The 24,033-nt window shown below is 38.2% G+C and overlaps 1 protein-coding gene across 1 annotated transcript in view; it reads right to left on the bottom strand.

Annotated features, from left to right (window-relative positions):
* The window catches only part of ZMAT4 (zinc finger matrin-type 4), a 346,538-nt gene that overhangs the window by 143,554 nt on the left and 178,951 nt on the right, over positions 1 to 24,033 (bottom strand). The window contains exon 4 of the mRNA XM_059681097.1: positions 3,903 to 4,059. Within this exon, the coding sequence (XP_059537080.1) occupies positions 3,903 to 4,059 (157 nt within the window). The remainder of the gene's footprint in view (positions 1 to 3,902; positions 4,060 to 24,033) is intronic.

Raw genomic sequence — 24,033 nt, 5'->3', positions numbered from 1 at the left:
CTCGAAGTGTGACACGACTACGGCAACCTCACTCTGGCCTCTGATCTCAGCAAGATCTCCATGCTGAGGTCTTCTGACCCTGGAAAACACGATGAGTCTAGAGTCCTCCCCCCTGCTCTCATCTTGCAGCAGGATCTAGAATAGCATGAACTAGAACAGAGATTCTGAAACACACTAACCAAGAATTGAAACTGGTTTTTGTTCCAGTGACTCAGGTGTTCTAGTAAATGTGTACCCACCTGGAGAAGGCAACTAAAATGACAGCTAATTCTGCAGGATACCCAGCTGATGCATGAGCCCAGGGCACCCTGAGTCGGAGGAAAGGTAATGATTCACAGGTACCAATTGCTCACCCTCAACACGCGGAATAGCTAGGAGAAGCAATGAGTCGTGCTTCAATTATTCCTGCCCAGAAAACACTACAGTTCAAAGAGCCCATTATTCATGGAGGGGCAGCTTCGGCAGCACACCTGAGCAGAAGAATTGCTTTGCTCTGGATCTTGATTCACTTTCTTGAGTTTTATATGGGTGTTTTTTTTCTTTTGTTTTCATTACAGAGGTAATTTGAAGCCAAGCTGGCTGATTAGGCAGAGCAGTTCCTAGATGTACACAGGGCAGCCACAGTTCAGAGGGCGAAGTCTTTCAGGAACTGCTGCTGGGCTGGGCTGCAGGCCGCAGGATCCATGACAGGTAAAGAGCTAAAGGGGCGACACAGAGCTCAGGAGTCCCGTGGCCTGGGTATCATTTCTGGTGCCTCTTGGTCCTGATCCTGTACTTGCAGTAACTGAATTTGTGCTTGAGACCAAGCCCTCCCCTATATCCTAGGTCTGGGAACCAGGTTTTTGACATGTTGCTTATGCCTGATGACCAGCCCAGTACTCTTAAATAATGATGCTCTGCAACACTTTTAACAGTCCTTCCTTTCCACCGTGGTCGGCAAACTGTGGCTCGCAAGCCACATGCGGTTCTTTGGCCCCTTGAGTGTGGCTCTTCCTAAGCCTTAGGAGTACCCTAATTAAGTTAATAACAATGTACCTACCTATATAGTTTAAATTTAAAAAAATTTGGCTCTCAAAAGAAATTTCAATCGTTGTACTGTTGATATTTGGCTCTGTTGACTAATGAGTTTGCCGACCACTACCCTAGAACCACATGATTGCAGCCAGGACCTTGCTTCCACCTGCCAGACTTTCCTGGCACTGGTGCCCTGCTCATGTCTCTGCAGGACCTCTGCACCCAGACTCCATTGCTAGGTTCTACCCTCCTTAGCAAGCCCTCAAACCCTATCCTGTGCCACACCTCCCTAGCCTACCCTCTGCTTATACTCTTACCTAAGGACTCACCTCTCTTTATCAGGTATACTGTTTTCCTTTGCTCACTACCAGCAGCTGGGTTGACACTAACCCAAGCCCAGGGACCAATTTCACTTCCCAAGCCCTTCAATTCTATCTGATGTTGCCACTTTTCAAGATTCTTTCTTCTCAGAGCCGTGTTAGAAGAAAATGGATGAGAGGATTAGCTTCTGAACAGTGATGTGCAGCCTGGGACTCTGAGCAAGGTGAGGAAGGGGAATGCTGTTTCCCACAGCCCCACACACAAGTAGTGCTCTTCCACCCCCCCACCCCCATTCCCTACTTGCCTACCCAGCAACCTGATTTCTGTCACAGTGAAGACTGGGCCAGTTTTATGGACACCAGAGCAAAGGCACTATATAAAGATTTTAGTTTAAGTGATTTGGATTTTTCTTTTGGAATATTGATGGCAGCTAACAAATTACAGCCAAGTTCTATTTACAGCTCTGAGGGTATTTGAATTCAGGAAAACACACTTGCACTTGGCGATCTTGGGGATATATTTAAATTCACAAAGAACTATTTTTGCCATGTGGTTATCTTTTTTACAGAAATAATGACTCTATTTGCTAATTAAGGTGATAAACAATGGTACAGCTCTTCTTCATCTCTACCTCTAAACTTAAATTTAATAGCAATCCTCTGCTGAGGCAGAGAGAACAAATGAGCTAGTTGCTCATTCATGGAAAACAGAGAAAAATTTTCCAGGGACTGTTTTTTTGAGGTGTCTATTTTAAGAGATTTGAAGGGGAGTAGGTTACAAGGTGAGTATCCAACCTTTTAAAGAGCAACAATCAGGAATTTCAATCAAGTGGTTGCTTATCAAATGCTCATACACAGAGTATGCCCCCAAATAGGCTGAGCTTGTCACCAGATTTCATGTTTCACAACCCTATCCTATATCTGAATGTCAAAGCCACCTTTGCAAAAAAAGTGTTCTTTTGTTAGACTAAGTAGAAAAATACAGTGAAAAGATTTCTTGCTATTCTCTAAGTAAAAGAAGATCTTTCTCCTAAGAAAAACACTGCTGAGGATAAAAGCCAAGTATTGTTTTATACATTCTCCAAATTCCAAAATACCATTTAAAAAAGAATTACACCCACGATTTATGCACGATTCATTAGACAGCAGGATAAAGTGAACTGCTAAATTTTAATTGCATTGAAAGAATAGACATTTTAAACTACACCTCCAAGTTCTTTGGATTATAACCTATTCTAGTTAACATCTTCACCATAATGTATGCCTTGTTCAAATAGCCTACCTTGATTAAATTAAAACAGTATTTTTAGTTTTTTGCTTTGATAGACTTCTGAAAAAAAAGGTTTAGTTAAGCAATTAGAAGGCCAAATGTTATCAATATGTAAGCTTTTTATTGTGAAAGTTAATAGGTTAAAAAAGAGAGATGAAATATTGTCATTTGTTAGAGCATTGATGGACCTTGTATGCTCATTGAATAGGCAAGATGTGTAAGGACAAAAAACATGTGATTTTATTCAGATGTGAAGAAAAAAAATGACCATATGAAAAACAAACTCATACATGCAGACAATAGATTGGTGGTCACCAGAGGAGGAGCAGAGAGAGGGTGAAATGGGTAAAGGGGGTCAAAGGTGCAGAGACAGATAGAAACTAGACCTTCAGTGGTGAGCACTGAAATGCATGTAATGTTATAACCAATGTTACCTCAATAATTAAATAAATCATGATGGATTATTGAATTTATAGCAAATAGCCTGGCAGGTGTGGCTCAGTGGTTGAGCGTCAATCTATTAACCAAGAGGTCACAGTTCGATTCCCTGTAAGGGCACAACCCAGGTTGTGGGCTCAATCCCCAGTGTGGGGCATGCAGGAGGCAGCCGATCAATTATTCTCTCTCATCATTGATGTTTCTCTCTCCCCTCTCCCTTCTTCTCTAAAAATCAATAAAAAGTATATTTTTAAAAAATTATAGCAAATATTTAACAACTGAAAATAAGGATTTAAGATTTATATTTAAAACACCATATCTATATTTTCTTATTCTAAATATAAAATTTCTTTTAAAAAAAAAACCCAACTCAGTTGTCTGCAAACAAATATGGTTTTCATAACTGCAGTTTTCCTCTTCCCTGCAGGATACCCCGCACCACACAGGCCTGGGAGGGAATGTACCCGTTACACACAGCACACTCTCCGTTACCATACCGATTGCAGACTGAAGCTAGGGAAGAACACTGTTCTTTGCATAATAGATATAATATCTTACATAACATACAATAAGTATGACAGACAACATCTTACAGGAGGTAAACAGCTTTTCAGAAGTTGCAAGCTGCCGGCTAACAGATCTAAAGGAGCCAGGTTCAGAATGAGCACCTGCTATTGGACTTCACGGTCCATGACAGTAAGGTTTGCCAGATCTACCTGCCCCCTCCCTTTCATTGTGGAAGGACATCTGCCATGAGTCTCTGATTCTGGCAGCCACCACTGAAGCGGGAGCAGAATTAAGGAGACAGGCACGCTGCTTGAACTCCGGCATCTCCCCACGGTTGCGCTTCACACACATACCTGTGGCCTTTAGCGGAGTTTTCTCTCCTAGCAACAGTTTTAACCTTTTGGCATGGATTTTGCCTTGATAATGGGAGTCGGCCACCACCGCTGAGGTAAAAGACATGTTGCAGAGTGTGCAGCACTTGTTCTTATCAACCATATCAGCACCACTTCCCTGCCAGGGGAGAAAAAAAGATAACATTAGAGAGAAGCCCAAGTCCTAAGATGTCTTTATTCCCATTCCATTCTGTTGCAGATGAAACTGACCACAGACTTTCTTATGGAGATGTCTCTGGTTTTTGCTCTGCAATCTCTTTGTGCTTCACGATAAGCATCAAAACTTAACTCAGTTCCTGACTTCACCCCACATTTATTTAGCGGCTGCTGCTGCCAGGCACTGGGAATATAGGACAAACGTTCAGATAGGAATTACCAGAAGAAAAAGGAGCCCACAATTAGGGGAGAACATATTGTGTCTGGCGCCGTGAGGAAAACAGCCTCTAATTGCACCCATTATACTCATTAAAATAGGTAAAATATCAGAGTTCGGGTGACCTGAATTATTTAGCAGAAATTATCATTTGACATTCAGCTCTGCCTTTGACCAATTTTAGCCTCACCAGGCTACAGGGCCACGTGTTCAAAGAGAATTTTTAAGATTTATTTAAGGGCTTGAACATTTTTCATAATTAACTCGTGTATCTATAAGCTCTGATGACCATGCTGGCAGAATTTTCTATGAGAGTTTGTGTAATTTTCCTTTTCTCCACGAAGGTGATTAGTTAATGCCACACACCCAAAAACTGAAATCCAGCTTGATTTTTATTCTTTTGTAAGATTTGATGAAAATGAAACATGAATCAGAAAAAAAATAAATCCTTTGTCAGACCATGTGACCTAGCTATTGTGCACACATCGTCAATTGCCTATATTTTGCCAGGGGAAGATTAATCCATTGGCACCCCTCCTGCCTAGTTGGAAATTGAGGGTAAAGTGGACTCTCAGATAAGGAGTTAATCTATTCCTTAATGGAACAGCAATAGCAAAGCATCTCTTTGTTAGCGCAGGCCGTGGATGAGTCTTTGGCCCCACAATAGGACTTTCTCTTATTTCTAGCAAGCCCAGAGAGTGCAATTTAAAATGGCAAGGGAGAAGGATTAGGGTGAGGATGGGATGGAGAAAGAGAATTATACTGTGTATTTTTTTGCATAATAATAAGATGTCCAGACTGCGGAGAGAGTATTGCCTTGCAAATTATGTGGCAGAAAACGAACTCTTCCTTCTTTAAGACATTAGTCTGTAATTTCTGTGATAATTAGCATTAGTCCTTGGGAGGAGTGGTGTGTGGTGGTTGGGGAGGGTGTGAGTGTGGCGGGGGAGGGATGTGTGTTCCAGGGGCTGGCCTGTAGTTCAGGGGAGGAGGGGAAGTGAGAGACTTCAAAAGGGAATCTGTGTGATTTGGAGTTACAAAGCCGCACCTACTGCAATTTATCCTCTTGATCTTAGAATATTAAGCCTCAGAGTGTCCCCCTTAATTATAGTTAATGAGTGAGATGTGAGGGAATGTACTGCTGGGGATTTGGGGGGTCAGTGAGAGAAAATGGATCCTGTGGAGAGAGAAGGAGCTCCCCCAAATGTCCTCTCCTAGAAAGGGACTCACCTTAGGGCAGGACACCTGGGTAGTCAGTGAAGCTGCACCCACTGAGTGTGCCCTTGCTGAGCATTTAAAGTCAAGATTTCCGAGTTTTCCCCCATTAAAAAAAAAGAAAAAAGCCATAAACACTTTTACACCCTGTGGGGTCTACAGTGAAGACTGACTGGGCGAGGCAGGAAAGGAGAGAGTTGGCTTCTCCTCACCTACCTCTCCTACCATGCCCTGGAGCTGACACATAACCCATGGAGGGGGTAGAGCCCAGGAATACCCGGAAATGACAAATTGTGGTGTTACTAAGGGTTCAAGACCAGTAAACGAGGAGGTGATAGACCAGGAAGGATGAAAGACCCAACCCAGTTCTTTCCTATTATGTGCTATAGAAGATAATCAGTGCTTCATTAAATAAAAATTAATGGAAGAAAGGTTGTTAAAATGAAAGGAGTAGCTTGAATGACCAATTTCTGATCTATTTATGCATGATATGCATCAAGGTATATAATTTTTCTTAAAGTTAGGCACAAGATCATAAGCCAAAGCTTAACCCTCACAGTCTATAACTATGTGGAGTTTGCACATCCCTGCTGCTACTTCCAGTGAAAGTGCAGCCAAACCTGGCCTCAGGAGGCAGTCCTTCTCTTGCTGGAGCTCTAATGAAAGGCCAGAAACCCAGAATGAGGGGCTGGTATCACGATATGAAGTACACTCAGAACTAATTTCCAGGGCAAAGAATTGGCCTTAATGTGGATAATGACCAATGGGTTTATGTCATTGATTCATTCAGCACATTTTTAAGAACCTACTAAATATTAGATTCTGTATTAGATAAAAATGGCACTGCTCTCTGTTACCAAGGACGTTGAGACCGGGAGACTTGGAGGAGTCAGACCAAAAATAAAAATAAATGTATTATAATCAAGGAAACAGAGTCTTCTCTTGGACTTACATCCTTTTAATTGTAAGTTTAAAAGACCATTAAGATAAGTCTATCTGTGTGGATTTTTCTCTTCAAGCTGTTCTCATGCCTGGAATGCCTTTCCTCATCACTTTTTGTCTAATTCAGTCTTTTCAGAATTTGTCTTCATGGCGCAGTTTAGTCATCACTTCCTGAAGGTGAAGATTCTTCTGACCTCTCTACTGTTCTGCAGAAGTAAGCATTGACCTTGCGGTCTTCTATCTGCCCTGCACATAATTCTTTTACCATAGAACACTAACTAATACATTTATTTTGTTTCCATATTTGTTTCCCTCATGAGCCTATAAAATTCTTTTAAGATCAAGGAAATAATCTCACTAATATTGAAGCCCCAGCACTTAGCACAATGCTTGCCAGACAGGGGGACCTTTAGTTGTTTACTGAATGAATGGAGTTCTGGGTTGTTTTGTGTGGTTAATAATTTGAATGACATAAGTACAAAATGAAAACAGGTAACACACGGGGGTCTAGTTATCATCCAAATTATTTCAGACTGACAGGAAGATAACTAGAAAGAAAAACCAGAGGTATCAACAATTTATTCCTAACTTGAGGGTTTAAGCAAGAAATGTTTCCCCAAAATTTGTTGGTTTGGTCATAGTTTTAATATATATTCCTAGATTTCTGCTTACCTCGGCAATCTCATTCACATCATCATCATATAGGAGAATCAAATAATAATAGAAAAGGAGAGCCAATCATTATTAAAGTAAATACCATGGAATGTAGTTATGCCATAATTATAAACAAGGGACCAAGAAAGTTTGGGTACTTGACAATAGAAGGCCTATGAGGCCCTGAGAAGTTAGGTGGCCACTGAGGCCAGCAGGACATGCTTACGGGATATTTTACTAAAGGAGCCAATGTAACTCACATGATACAATTGTAAATACCACCTCTTCTGACTACTTTAATGACCTTAGTGAAAAAAACAACTACTTAGGAAAAAATTTAAATATTAACCAAGTGCCTGCAAAGAGAGAGAATTTAATTGTGCCTTCTTGGTTATGTAAATTCCCAATTAATGGCTCTTTGCAACTATAGATCATATAATCTATATTGAAGTCTCCCACTGTACATAGAGCAATGTCCATAGATTGTCCAGGATAGAACTCCATAAAGTTTGATGAACTGACTTCAATGAATACATTTAAAGTTTCTGGCTTAAAAAATTGATAATGGCCCCAAGCTATCAAGTAAATGAAGAGGAAAACTAAGATTGTCTTAAAATATGGATTTCACACTAGAGGCAATAATTAAGTCAGACATTTTAGTGCAACATCCACATTGCTGAAAAAATGTATTTGTAGAGTATCCTAAGTCTGCTTAGTCAAAGCATTTTGCAAAGCTAAGAAGTTTTCAAATGAATTCAATCACAGTGAAAAAACCCTAGATCAGTGGTTCTCAACCTTCCTGATGCCGCGACCCTTTAATACAGTTCCTCATGTTGTGGTAACCCCCAACCATAAAATTATTTTCGTTGCTACTTCATAACTGTAATTTTGCTACTGTTATGAATCATAAGGTAAATATCTGATATACAGGATGTATTTTCAGGGGTCGCAACCCACAGGTTGAGAACCACTGCTCTAGATGATTCTGCCCAGAAATCTAGTCCCAGAAGGCCTTTCTCTTTACAATTTTTTTAATTAAATTCAAATAATTGCCTTCATTTTCTTATATTTTAGATAAATATAAAAAGTCCAAGAGAGAGACTTCCACTTGCAGAATTTCAGAGTAAGGACTTATTTGAAACTGCTCCCCAGCAAACAACCATAACTAATAAAAATTGCTTCTTAAAAAACAAACAACTATTTAAAGTCTCTGGAAATTGTCCTAAGAGCAAATGGCAAATTAAGAAATATTTATTTAAGAAAATATACTAAATTTCAATAAGAACTTCAGCCACAACTATCTACCTCCCCATCAAACCCTCAGTTCGATATGATGGTTGGGTGGGGTTAAGAAAACAGAGCTCCTTGACCCATCAAGTCCCAGTTAAGGGAAATCATGAAGGAAAGGCCACCTAAATTAATCACATTCTCTTCATTTATAAGATGAAAAAGCTAAATTCCTTGTAATGTAGCCATGAAATCAGGTACTCCCACTTCCACTCACCCTCATTTATAAGACAGAAGCTCTATCCTAAGCACAGCAGGCTAAGAATATTGTAACTCTGATTGCCCTTGCCTCAGCACACATGCCTATCTGTCCATGCCAGGACAGATACACTGAGAAGACCAGAGGTTGCCACCTCTGCCCAGCTAATAAAGCAAGGCTTTCACTCTGAGAGAATCATGCCACTGTCCCTGTCCCTAGCTCTAGGGCACCATCTAAGAGGTTTTATTCTTCAATAAGAACAAATAGAGAAAAGGAAGTCCATAAGAACAGAGAGCTCATAAACTCTCCCCAAAGGAACTGACTTTATTTGAAATAGAGTCCAAGGGTGCTCTAAAAACCAATGGAGATTTTGATGGTAACCAATTAAGACAAAGCAGATAGCTCTATTAAAGCAATAAGCTAGACCAGAGGCCAGCTAGTTTACCAGAGAGGACCAGGAAAAGAGACAGCTAAGGACAGCCATTCTGGAGTCAGAACAAACTTTAAAGATTTGCCTCAAAAACTAACTCTACAAAAAGAAATGAATTTAATTAGATCAGACTATGGAGCATTTATATCCTAGAGCAGTGACAAAACAACTGAACAATTATCTAGCAATTAGTAAAACCTACATTCTAGGTATGATTCCAGCGGAGATAGGCAATTTAACAGGGGAGACCAGAAAAAGAGACAAAGGGAATCTTAAAACCTCTGTCATCACACAGTGACTGTGCACATTCCTAAGGCTTCTCTTCTGAGCAATGATATTGGTAGCTGCCCATTGTGAAGGAAATAATTATTAAAATAGTTTAGCCAAGACATTGGACAAAGAAATGAGCAAACAAAAACAATCCCTGGAGGATGAGGGAACCAGAATGCAGCACTGCTACAAAATATTACCTAAATATCCAGTTTTCAACAATAGCAACAAACTTAAAAATATGAAAGAAAGAAAAAGTGTAATCCCTACACAGAAGAAAGGGGGCAGGTGTAGGTTTAACTGGCAAAGACTTTGAAACAACATCAAAGATTTCAAACATTCATAAATGTGTTCATAGAATTAAAGGAAATCATGTTTAAAGAAGTAATGTAGTGTATGGTACCAATACTTTATCAAATAGAGAATATCAATAAATAAAAAATTTAATCAAAGTTCTAGAGCTAAAAATATAATAATTGAAATAAAAAGTTCACTAGAGAGTGCTCATCGGTAGATTTGAGTTTACAGAAAAAAGAATTAGTTACTAGAAGATAGACCAATAGAGATTATGCAATTGAAAAAACAGAGGGAAAAAGAATGAAGAAAATTAAAGTATCAAAGAAATTTGAAACACCTTTAAGAACAGCATATGCATAAAATGGGAGTATCAGAGATGAACAGAAAGAGAAAGGAACAGCAAACAATATTTAAAGAGTTGATGACTGAAAACTTTCCAAATATTTAGAAAAAATTTATCTACACACCCAATATTTTTCATAAAATTCAAATAGCATAAGCACAAATGATCCACACCCAGCTACATCATGGTTGAAATACTAAGAGCCAAAAGCAAAGAGAAAATTCTGAAGCAGCAGAGAAAAACATCTCATTAAATTCAAGAGAACAAAGTAAGATTAACAGCTGACTTCTCATTAGAAACAATGGTGGCCAGAAACTAATGGGTTGATATATTTAAAGTGCTGAAAGAAAGAAAAAAAAACTTATAAACTAAGAATCATATATCCAGCAACCTTATATTTAAAAAAAATAAATGAAATAAAGACAGTCAGAGATTTTTTTTTTTAACTGAGAGTAACTGTTACTAGCAGATCTATCTTACCTGAACTGCTAAAAGAAGTTCTTTAGGCTGAAAACAAGTGACCCCAGAGAGTAATTTGAATCTCATGAAAAAAACCAAAACCAAAAAGCACCAGTAAAAATAATTATATAATTATAAAAAAAAATGAATATAGGCATATGTCTTCTTTCTTCCCTTAACTGATTTACAAAGTATAGGTATGAAATCATATGTAAATATTTGTATAGTTGGGCCAATAACATATAGAAAAATATAAGGTATTTGACACTAATAGCACAAAGGAGGTAGGTGACAGCAAAATTGTACTTGAGTAAGAAAATGACACCAGATTCTAATTTAAATTCACAGAACAAACGATGAGAACCATTAAGGGTGAATAAGGTTAACACACTAAATATACATTGGTCTCATTTCTTTAATAAACTTCTTTAAAAGAGAAAATTATGTAACAGTAATTATAACAACATGTTGCTGAATTGTAACATACAGATGGAAAATGTACAACAATATTAGCACAGAAGGAGGAAAGATAGCAGACAGCTATACAGGAATAATATTTCTATATCTGGCTTAAATTAAGCTCATTTAAATCTTAAATAAATTTTGATAGGTTGAGAATTATGTGGTATGCTCCAGAACAACCACTAAAGTAATAATTTAAAATAATATACTGAAAAATCACTAAAGAAATTAAAATGTTATAATACAAAATATCCTCTCAATTCAACATATAGTTGCATAAGAGAAATAAGAAACAAAAAAGATGATTCATTTAAAAAATAAAAGTAAAATGGTATACGTAAATCTAACTGTAGGAATAATAACACTAAATGTGAAAGTATTATAGAATACTAGAGGCCCAATGCATGAAATTCATGTGGCGGGGGAAGGGGTCCCTCAGTCCAGCCTGCAATGATGCACTCTGCGCTGGGCCTGGCCAGAGGCCCTCCATGGCCAGGACCAGAACACTTGCCTTGTCTCTGGCATGACAACACAAGCACCCCCCCCACCCCCCCACCCCACCCCTCCATGTCCGCTGCCCAGAGGCCTTTTGCAGTTGGGGTAGAATGCTTGCCTCATCACCATGACAACAAAGGAAGCATTCCGCCAGGCTGCTCACGCTGCCCGCTCTCAGCGGCCGCCCTCCCACCCCACCCCCCCAGGACTGGGGGACTCCGGCAAGGCTGAGAGGACTGGGTGCTGCCATCTTGTGGCTATGGGCACAGCCATCTTTGTGACTGAGTGATGGTTAATTTCCATATTACCTTTTATTAGATAGGATCATCAAAATTGAAATGGTAAGGCTGGATAAAAAAGTGACCAATCTACACGTTGCATGAGGAGACACTTTAAATTCAATGATACCTATGGGTTAAAGTAAAAGGATGTAAACATACAGCAGGCAAACGGCATCCATAAGAAAGCTGTAGCAGCTATGCTAATATCAGATAAAATAAAACATTAAAACAAACATTATTGCTAGGGATAAAGAGGGGCATTTTATAATGATTGAAATGTCAAGTCTTCATGAAAATATAACAATCATATACATACATGCACATAAGTACAGTTACAAAATGTATGAAGCAAAATCTGACAGAATAAAAAGGAGAACTAGGTAATTCTATAGATGTCTATTGAATCTAGTTAAGTCTTCTCTTTTCTTCGGTTTTCTTATCAACTTTCTGCATAATTGTTCTACCTATTATTGAAAGTGCAGCATCAAAGTCTCCAACTCTAATTATTAAAAACTAGAGGCCCGATGCATGAAATTCATGCAAGGACCTTGGCCCTGGCCCCCACCCACTGCAGCTTTGTCTGGAAAGAAGTACATCCGGAGGATGTCCAATCTAATTAGCATATTGTGCTTTTATTATATAGAGATTCTACAAGTTAAAAAATGAACTAAGGATCTGAATAGACATTTCTACAGAGAAGGTATACAAATGGCCGATAACAACATGAAAAAAATGCTAGATATCATTAACCATCAGGAAAATGCAAATCAAATCACAACAAGCTACCACTTCATAACCACTAAGATAGCCAGATCAACAACAACAAGGATTAGTAATAAAAAGTATTAGCAAGGGTGTGGAGAATTGGCAACTCTCACATACTGCTGGTGAGAATGTAAAATGGCACGGCCACACTGGAAAACCATCTGCCAGTTCCTCCAAACTTTAAACATGGAGTTATCACATGATCTAGCAATTCCACTTCTAGGTACAATCTTCATTATTCACACACGTATGAGTTTACCTGCTTGCAAGTATTTATTTGTAACCCCAAATCAATACTGTGTAATTTTTCTGGTCATTTATGGATACATGCAAAGTGGCAAAAAATTGAGTCATCTGACACTCCCATTCCCAGCTGAGGTTGAACAAGGCCGTGTGTCTGCCTAGTTTCACCTCTCAGAATGTAAATAGTGTCTTTTCATGGTCTACTTCGTGCCACGTTTTTTGCTTTTTGTGCTTTTTGTTGGTGATTTTGCTGCTTAAAATTACTCCCAAGGGTAATGTTAAGCTGCTGTCTAGTGTTCCGAAACACAAGAAGATTGTGATGGACTTTAAAAAGAAAATACGTGTGGTAAATAAGCTTCATTCAGGCATGAGAAATAGTGATGTTGGCTATGAATTAAATGTTAATCACCTGACAATACTGTACTTCTAGAATAAAGAGGAGGAAATTCCTGATGTGTCTGTGAGACCACTCCAGAAAATGCTAAAGACGTCAATAGTACATGATGAAACTTTGAAGTGGCGAAATTTGTGGATTCATGAGATAATGGCTGATAAGAAAAAGCATCCTTATAAGGTTAAATGCCAGTGACATTTACCATATTAACTAGAGTCAAGAAAATGTTAAACCCTTTTCAGCTAGTGTCTTATTATAAAGGAAAACTACATGTAATCAATTATTTGTAAGAAGTATATATTAAATGAGACATCTTTAAATGGAAACACACATCAAACAAGGTTATATATTGATTGGTTGGCAAAAGTCTTGTAACCAGCGGCTTACAGGACTTAACCCTGTATTTCCTCAAGGAGCAATGGCTCAGTATTTGCTAATTCAGTATTTACTTAAAGTCTGGTATTTAATTTTGGATGGCTCAGTATTTGCTAATTGGTGACTTTATAGAACATAAATATCATGAAAAATGAGAATCAAATGTATATTTCATTTGAGAGAAATAAAAAAAAAAATGTTCATATAAAAAACAGGTACAGCCCTGGCCGGTTTGGCTCAGTGGATAGAGCGTCGGCCTGTGGACTGAAGGGTCCCAGGTTCAATTCCGATCAAGGGCATGTACCTTGGTTGCAGGCACATCCCCAGTAGGGGTCATGCAGGAAGCAGGTGATTGATGTTTCTCTCTCATCAAGGTTTCTGACTCTCTATCCCTCTCCCTTCCTCTCTGTAAAAATCAATATAATATATTTTAAAAAAAACAGGTACATAAATATTCATAGCTGTACATTTCATAATGGCCCAGAAGTGAAAACAACCCATTTATTCACATTTTATTTACCTGAAGGATAGGTAAATAAAATGTGCTATATGCATAAAACTGTCTATTATCAGTAATTAAAAAATAAAGTACTGATAAATTCCACAACACAAATGAACCTTGAAAATGTTATACTAAGTGAGAGAAGCTAGTCATGAAAGACTATATATTATATGATTCCATTATATTAAATTTTATGAGAGTAGAAAAATCTATGAAGACAGAAAGTAGATTAGTGATTGTCTAAAAGTTGGGAGATGAGAAGGGAGAGCTCAGGGCAGATGAGGAGCAACTTCCAACAGGTACAGGGTTTCTTTTTTGGTGATGATAAATTTATTATGGTGATGGATATACAACTCTCTGAATAATCTAAAACACTTGAATTGAACACTTTAAATATGTAAATTGTATGGTACATATAGTATATCTCAATAAAGCTGTTATAGAAAAAGCCTAAGAGATGCATTTAAACGATTTAGAAAGCCCAAAGAAACACTGAAATTTGAAGCATAAATTTTCTTTTCTTTTCTTGGAATCTTCTACTTGGAAGCCAAACCCATTACAGAAAGGGAAAAATAGGGAGAATTATTTTGCTTATGTTGTCTCCCTTATAGTATATAGAATTCTCTGAGCACTAACTGGACATCCTTGGAATTCTGATCACTGGCTAAAGACATTTCATGGTTATTCTGGAACTCTAACTGCAGCCACTACTGAGCTACACCTAAAGGCAAGAGACACCTCATACCCACTACTAGAGGCAGAAATAACTGTATCTCTTAGCACATACCCGGTAGTAAGATTAAATGTTCAATCAATGCAACTAATTATTGTGTTGTGCATGTTGTCTCTTATAGTCTGGTATTTAATTTTGAAAAGGTGCAGTAAGCAGGAAAGAATTCTCCTCTCTTCTACCACTACAGTGGGACCAAAGGACCCACAAGGCATGCTTCCTGACTGACTACAGGGTCCTGAGCAATCTTGTCTCGCACCGCCCTCTTTCATGCATCCCATTCCACTCCATACTAGATAACAAGAAAGCTATCAAAGACTACTACAGTCATGACACAAGGACTCAGGGACACATTTGAAGAGGCTTCCACTGACGAAAGATGGGAAATCTTGAACTTCAAAAGAGATAGTGCCCTAACTGGTTTGGCTCAGTGGATAGAGCATTGGCTTGCAGACTGAAATGTCCCAGGTTCGATTCTGGTCAAGGGCATATACCTTGGTTGCCAGCACATCCCCAGTAGGAGGTGTGCAGGAGGCAGCTGATCGATGTTTCTCTCATCGATGTTTCTAATTCTCTATCCCTCTCTCTTCCTCTCTGTAAAAAATCAATAAAATATATTTTTTTTAAAAAAGAGATAGTGATCATGATTGACAAAACCCATTAAATTCATTCGTTCACAAGGGTATTTCTTAAAATCCTATTTGGTCACCTTTGCAGAGTAATAGTGATCCAATTCCTTAATTGAAAAATTGGTAAACAAAAGGAAAGAATGAAGCAATTGTTCTGCCTTTTTTAAAAACAAACAAACAAACAAAAACTGCAGCACAGAATATCAATTAGTAAATGAGGAACTATGCTTGTTCAAAATTATTCCAATTAATCAATGAAAAATAAATAATAGAATAAAATAATTATTTAACCTCCAATGAATTACTGGCTTTAAGGCATTGAGCATCAATATATGCTAACATCACAAAAAGAGAGACATTCAAATATCATGTGCCTTTGGACAAAAGAACTCAACACCACTCACTGTCTGGCCAAATGCATCAATCTCAAATCCTATCAAGTCTCTGGATCCTTCTGCCAATTTGCAGGGAATAGAAAGAACAGAGAAACGTGTTGAGTGGGACCAGAAATACACAACCAGCAAAACCTACACTTTAGAAAACTCTATTGGGCAAATGGCCCCAAGTTCTTCTACAGGTTTGTTATAAAGGAAATAAGACAGTGGAGAAGGAATCTGCAAACTCAAATAGATGACAATATAAATCAAGTTTTTAAAAATTGGGCAAGACTAACCTATGATAATTGGGAGGCACACTTTGTCATAAAACTATACAAAAAAAAAAACACGGAGGAAAATTGTTCTGGAAAGGCGGGATAGTGGTTACTTTTGGTGAAACAAAGAGGGTCAAGATAAGGATGGAGCAAATGGAGGGAGTCCTGAGATAATGGCAAAGACCTGGGTAGTGGTTACAAGAGTGTTTGCCTTAGAATTCATTAAGTGATGGAACTATTTTTTTTTTTTTTTAGAATTTTGTGCCTGTGTTTTATTTTCTAATAAAAGGTTAAAAAAAAAGATGAATTCCTGTTTAAAATGCACCTGGCTAGCAGTCCTAAGTGTCTCCCTAAGTATGACTCTAAAATATTAATGAAGACTGAAAAGGATGAAAACACACTAAAAATCATTTATAGACCATCTGATGCCTGAAGTTAAAGTGAATTCCTACCTGCTATAAGGTATGAGGAGCTTCACTGAGGTAAGCCCTTAGAGTAGAATAATAATAGAATTTCCCTTACAGTGTATTAGGGAGGATTAAATCAATTTATATGTGAAAAGTAATTAGAATAGTGCCTGACTTAGAGCAAAAGGAATATAATGAACAACATAAACTGATGAACAAAAACAGATCCAGAGACAGAGAAGCATCGATCAGACCATCAAACCTCAGAGGGAAGGCAGGGGAGGGTGGGGGTAAGGGGGAGAGATCAACCAAAGGACTTGTATGCATGCATATAAGCCTAACCAATGGACACAGACACCAGGGGGGTGAGGGCAAGAGTGGGGGTTGGGGGGGGGTAATGGGGGGATATGGACAAATATGTAATACCTTAATCAATAAAGAAAAAAAAAGAATAGTCTATTGTTTTTATTACATTCTTACCCAGGGTTGCTTCTCATAAAAGAGAGACTCTTGAAACAAAAATAAAATGACACTATCTGCCTCACACTGTCCTTCCCCCCGACCAGATTTGTAGGAGTGGGTGGGGGCAGAGGGGACTGAACAGCTCTCTTTTATCTATCATATCGTTCTTGAACTGATATAACACTGATTGCTTATCATCTTTCCGCATCCATTCTGTGACATTCATTCCTAGTTGTCATCTGGGCAGGGAAATGCAATTGATCCACTATACACTGGTGAAAGTAGCTTCCCATCTCCTCAGCAAAAGCAGTGGGCCACCGGGGCAGAGACAGGGAAAGCTGCAGTGGCTCAGCACCTGGGAATCACAGCTTTGACATGAGGCACTGACTCCTAATGTTGGAAACCAGGCAGCAAAGGTAGGAAAAGATGGCACCAGAAAAATAGAGCTGGACTCTCAAGTTGAACTTGAGGAAACTGGGAATTGGTCAGAAGCTGTGCACATCAAGCCACATCTCATAATAGATCTAATAAAGGGGTTGAGAATTAGCCAGTCAGATACCAAGAGAGTCATTGTTTCTCCCATTTATTTATAAAATTGATACAAATTTAACCACTGGAATTTGGGGGGAAATTTTCTAAATTTCTTCTGCAAGGAAAAAAGCCCATATTAGAGAGATAAAATCATTTTGAAAATTAAAAATGAGAAGTGATTTAGCCTAATATAAGAAAATATTATAAAACGCTAATTTTTAAAGTGGGTTTCTGCTACAGAAAGGTGCAAGTTAATAAAACAAAATTAGAGCAGAAACAGTCCAACAATACTTTCAAATTAGTATGTAATAAAGGGGAATTTCGAGTCAATGAGGAAAATGACATTATTTAATAAATAGAATTAGAAGACTGAATAACAATTGGGGGAAAATAATAAAGCCATAAAATAACTAGAACATATAGAAATATTTATGTAATCTTAGGATGTGTTAAACTTTTAAAACATAAAATGAAAAGCAGTTCAATACAGAAAAAAATATAAATGTACTCCATTACATTAACTTTAATGTGCTCTGTAGCAAGAAACACCATGAAGACATTTAAAAGCAAATGGCAAAGAAAATTAACCATATGTATTGTTAATGCTTATCTATATAAAGAGCACTTGCAAAACACTAAAAGAAAGCTAATCACCCTCCCCCAAATTAAGTAGAGAACATAAACTAAAAATGTATAGAAGAAGTATATATGTTCAATAAAAAGTATGAAAAATATCTATCTTACCACTAATCTAAGAAACATACACATTTTAATGAGTTATATTTTTCTCATAAAATTGGAAGCTTTTGAAAAAAGTACCTGGTATTATGAAAGCTGAACAGAAATGAGCATTCTAAATCTCTGTTGTGAGAAAGATGCAGCCCTTCTGGAGAGAGATGTGATAAGGTATATATCAAAAACCTTACCGACATCTCCTTATGGACCCAGAAATTTCATTTCTGAACATGTATCCTACGGAAAATATTAGAGATTTGAGTAAATACATACAAGGTTATTTGGCTGATTACAACAGCAAAATAAATGCATACGGAAAATATCAGAGGAAAGTACTTGAACAAAATGTGGCATATTAGTTATAAAAATAACATTTAATAAAATGTGGTATATTATATATTAGTGGAATGAAAACAGTCATTAAATGAAAACAAAGCTATTAAAATCATGATAGAAGATATTAAGGGACATGGAATATGATTCTGAGGCTAGGCTCATTCATTTGATATTTTTAAACAGGTACTTATAGAGCATCAACTGTGCCCTGGGACAGTGCAAGGAACAGCCCAGGTGACAACCCCTGTCATAGAGCATATCTGATAATTGGGGAAGCTGATAATAATAAGTCAGTGATCATATATATATATATATATATATATATATATATATATATATAAAATATATATTGTATTTGTCATAATTGCCAAGGAGGAGAGAAAAGTAAAAGGGAAATATAAAGCTTGTAGGAAGGGACTTTTGAATAAAGACTTGAAGAAGTAAAGAACTGCTCACACACATATCTGGAGGAAGAGCATTCTAAGTACAGGGAACAGCTACTAGAAAGACACTGAGCAGGAGGCTGACCAACGTGTTCATAAATTAATCAGCAAGAAGACCTGAGTAGCAGTAGGTCAGGAGACAATGGGAGGTATGATACAAACCGTGCAGGACCTGGTAGTCATAGTAAAGACACTGGCTTTTATACTGATGAGATGCAGAGGATCTACAGGCCACAACCAGCGCAGCCTACACACACACACACAAATATTTTAAATATATGTAAATATATATATTTGCATGGGTATACATGGATTTTATTATTCATATATTCCTAAGGGAGGGGAGTGAAGAAGAGTGAAACAAACTAGAAAGGCATGACTCTAAATATGTAAAAGCTTATATATGTACATATACATGAAATTAAACTCTGCTTTTTATAAATTGTCTAAACATTCCATATTTACTGTGTTCCATTTTAATGAACAACAACAAAGTTTTAAAAATATATTAAAATATTTTAAAAAGAAAGAATGAGCAAATCTCTATTTCCACTATTTTGGAGGCTGAGGGTTAAAAAGAGAGAAATCACGCGATTTCAGGTGCAATTCCATTTCAGCTCTTCGGGAAGAAACCCAGCAGAGATGAGGCAGGTCTACAGGAATGTGACTGGTAAGCAGGGCCAGCAGCATGACCCGCCTCAATAACCTGGGTCCCCTGTCCAATAAGTTTCTCTGCGGTCCATTTCCACATCTATTTAAACTTCCCAAAAAGCTGCAAGTCTAGCAACACCCTGACCTGACAAGGCATGAAAGGAAACTGCCAAGGCAGCAAGAAGTGGCATGCTTTCTGCCCAAATCTTCAAATGCATGTGGTTGTATGTCTTTACCACTCCAAATTCCACATCAGTCCTCAACTGTCTACAGAGAAAACAATCAGAAACAGACACTTTTTACACCAATTCCCACAGCTGTCTTTATCATCACAGCACTAGGAAATAAATAATCAGAACTAAAGAACGGACAAAAAATCAATGGAGGCCCTGGCCGGTGTTGCTCAGTTGGTTGGTGTGTCATGGGCTCAATTCCTAGTTAGGGCACATACCCAGGTTGTGGGTTTGATCCCCTGTTAATTAATGTTTCTGTCTCACCTTTCTCTCTCTCTCTCTCTCTCTCTCTCTCTCTCTCTCTCTCTCTCTCTCTCTCTCTCTCTCTCCCCCCTCCAGCTCCCCCCTCTCCCTTCCTCTTTCTCTCCCTAAAATCAATTTTTAAATTGTAATACCCAGGTCTGCAGGATCAGCATCACCAGAGAACTTGCTGCAAATTCCCAGGCCCCCACCTAAGAGCTGCTGCATCAGAAATTCTCCCATAGGATCAAGCGCTCTAGGGGATTCTGCCCTATCTAAAGAATGCCCTACATATACTGCAGGAGTTGTTTCCTTGGACTCTTCCTGCCTTTACTTAAGGGAAAGTCAGTTTGATTGGGGTCAAAATGTCTAGCTTTCTATCAGGTCTTCATTACTGTTTTTTGCTCTATGGAGGTTTCTACAGGCAGGGTCTCTTCAACCTATCAACACCTATCAGGCTCATTTACTTTGCCAGCTGGCTAGACTGGGCTGGAGTTGGGTCAATTACAGTTTCTCTAGTGCAGGATGCAGATAGACCACATGCAGATCTATTTTTTCTCTCTTATTCTCTCAACTACAAGCATACCTATCATGGTGCAGTTGTTTCACTAGTAAATTAATCTCCGTAGATATAAAACACTGTCTTTCTATCACAAGTTCTGGATACTTTCTTTTAACAAGGAGACCAGCTGAAACATTCTGTATCTCTTTTATAATCCTGTAATTTTCTCTTTGATTGCTCAGTAATACCATCTTTTCCCAGTAGGGTGGAACCATCCTTTTGCTATTAAGTCTTGCACACACTGAAGGCCCTTGAGTCCCAGTTTGAAGAGGCCAGATGGAAGATATTCTGAGATTCTCATTTACCATTTAATATGTACTTGGTCTGTGATGCAGACTGTATAAAAAGGTCAGAACAAATCATATTCACTAGCTTTTCTGTGTCAGTTCAACAAAGCAATCCATACCGCCCCCCCCAAAAAAATACCTTCCAGCAGGAAATATGCAAAATATAACATTCAATAATAATGTGTATTCCTTGAAAAAATCCCAGAGTTATAACTTCAGACACTCTTTCAACTTCAAACAGGAATCCAATTTAGCAAAGTAAGTTTACTGTGAGTATGCTCCTTCTTATTTAGTTTTTAAATAAATATTTTATTTTGGAATAATTTTAAATATATAGAAAAGTTGTGACGATAGTACAGAGTCCCCAGCTTCCCTGCACTCAGCTTCCCCTAATGGACCATCTTACATAACCATGATGCATTCTTCAAAACAAGAAATTAATATTACTATGACCTAAACCCCAGACTCTATTCAGATTTCGCCAGTTTTCTACTCATATTCTTTTTCTGTGCCAGGATCCAATCCAGGATAGCATACTGCATTTAGCATTTTGATTTTCAGTTCTCTTTTGCTCTTTCCTGCAAGCTTCTGGATTGGAACTTCATATAGAATAGCCACTTATAAATAGCTGTTAATGAACTAGCACAGCATCTTACGTTTCATAACTGGTAGCATTTCTGCTTTAAACATAAAACAACACATTATGTAGTGCCACCAGCCTGCCGCAGAAGGTAGGCTGGCCTTACCCAGACTTTGGTGCCCTCTTAGGTAGGCTTGGAGTTGGAGCAAGAAATCTATTTGGGCCGAAACCGGTTTGGCTCGGTGGATAGAGCGTCGGCCTGCGGACTGAAAGGTCCCAGGTTCGATTCCAATCAAGGGCATGTACCTGGGTTGTGGGCACATCCCCGGTGGGAGATGTGCAGGAGGCAGCTGATCGATGTTTCTCTCTCATCGATGTTTCTAACTCTCTCTATCTCTCTCCCTTCCTCTCTGTAAAAAATCAATAAAATATAAAAAAAAAAAGAAATCTATTTGGGATCCAAATGAACTGGGCAATCTAAACAAGCCCTACTGATTCCTATTCCTGAAGATACAAGTAAGCCAGCATGTTGTAGGCCAATTCTTTGTAACAATACTTTCCAGATGGCCAGAATGACAAATGGTTTAGAAAACTAAATTCATTCATTATTGAAAAATTACTAAATTCATTCATTATTGAAAAATTACTTGAGCTACTAAATAGCTAATGGCTATATAGTATGAAGAAGGTCTGGGCAAAGGTGAGAAAAACAGAAATTATCCATGGGATAATTATCCAAGGAGATAGAATCCTCTTGACAACAATTACTTTGTAATTACCCACTCTTATTCTCACTTGATTGACCTCTACAGAAGTGGGAGAGAGAGAGATACAAACAAAAACCTATAGCCAAAAGTTAAGTTTACAAACAGCCTGTCCAGACAATGGTTCCCAAGCCTGCTCTATAGATAAGGTTTCCGGGGATGCAAAACAAAAACACAACAAAAAAAGATGGTTTCCTGCATGGAAATAATTGTCTCTTCATGTTCCATTTCTTTCTCTTTTTTTAAATATATTTTATTGATTTTTTTACAGAGAGGAAGGAAGAGGGATAGAGAGTTAGAAACATCGATGAGAAACATCTATCAGCTGCCTCCTGCACACCCCCCACTGGGGATGTGCCCACAACCAAGGCACATGCCCTTGACCGGAATCGAACCCGGGACCCCCCAGTCCGCAGGCCGACGCTCTATCCTCTCTTCTTATGCTTCTTATGCCATGGTTCATGTTCCATTTCTAATGATATTCTTCATGTGGCATTGACCTGAAATCCCAGGTGCCCTTAGAAGTGGAAGAAACAAGTATTCAAGTCTGATTCTTGGAGACACTTAAAAACACTGACCACCCAGATGAGAAAAGGGTCAGGCCCATAAAACTGGGGCTCTACGTAAATTCATTACACCAAAGAGATATTTTTCCTTTTTTCAATTCATAAGTTGGCATGAGTTGTTAAGATTTGAATAAAAACACATTAGAGAAAGCAATGAGAAGACAACAAGTCTCACGGAGAAGTTTTCAAAGCTTTTTCATGTGCAAAGAACACCAACCCCCATACTTCTCAGCAGCCCCTGCCCTTCCCCCAGGGTACTTCTGGCTTGGCATTAAAACTTGGAGACAGTTCTGATCTGTCCTCTGCTGTAGGACCAGGCAACCATCTATGTAATCTTTTGCCTCCCAAGAGTTTATGTCAACAATGGACTTGCCTTTCTCTAATTCCAAAGTAATAAAGGATGTCTGCGTCTGAACAATCTAATAAAATTCTTGGCCATGTTACTGAGTTTCAGAATTTATTTGAAAACACCAGCACCATTAATGATACAAATGGAAGCAATCTTATTCAAGTGATCCTTGTCACCAGTGACTGTACAATCAGTCCTGTTACTGAGTATGAATGGTGCTAGGATTTGTGTACCATTCAGGGCAAGTGTCCTGAAACTTTTCTTAATAAATTTATTTTTAATTTCTAGAAGGTGTTATGATTGCTCTGGGTTAATACAAGTGTTGGTCTGAGGTCAGAAGCCCTTGCATCATCCCCCCTCCCTGCTGTCATCATCCATTCGAGTTACAGGCAAAGGATGACAGGGAGGGTGACATCAATGGCCTGGCTAGGTCACCAGCCTGATAAAATTTCAGAATCATCGGGTAGACTCTTTTAGAACTCCCTGTCTCCTAATAGCTCTGTCTGAAAGAGGGAAAAGGGGTGGAGAGAGAGGCTCAGAGGCAGAATAACAAATGTTATCAGAAAGCTATTTTTAAGCCTAAAGGTGACCCTGAGGGTAGAGGTTTTTCTAAATCATAGAGCTTCATCTTAAAGCTGAACCATGTCCCTGCCTTTTAGAGCTTTCAGCTAAAAGCATCTTAGTAGGAAGAAAATTTGTATTTATAATTAGATAAGTACACAGTTGGATGACAAATATCTTAAAGCCACTTTTGCACCTCTCTTTTTATGCTTTGAATATTGTTTGTAGAACTATCTGCTTTTCTTTATAAAGAAAATGTGTCCTTAAATAAAATGTCATCAATGATGATAAAGCCATATTCAAATTATTAAAAACTTAATAATCATTTTTTCCTGTGATCCACAAAATTAAACTATGTGATGAAACTCCAAGGGGAAAAGCCAGACTT

Source organism: Myotis daubentonii, chromosome 2 (genome assembly GCF_963259705.1).
Source record: "Myotis daubentonii chromosome 2, mMyoDau2.1, whole genome shotgun sequence".
NCBI classification, from domain to species: Eukaryota; Metazoa; Chordata; class Mammalia; order Chiroptera; family Vespertilionidae; genus Myotis; species Myotis daubentonii.
This window is presented reverse-complemented; position numbering and strand designations above follow the sequence as displayed.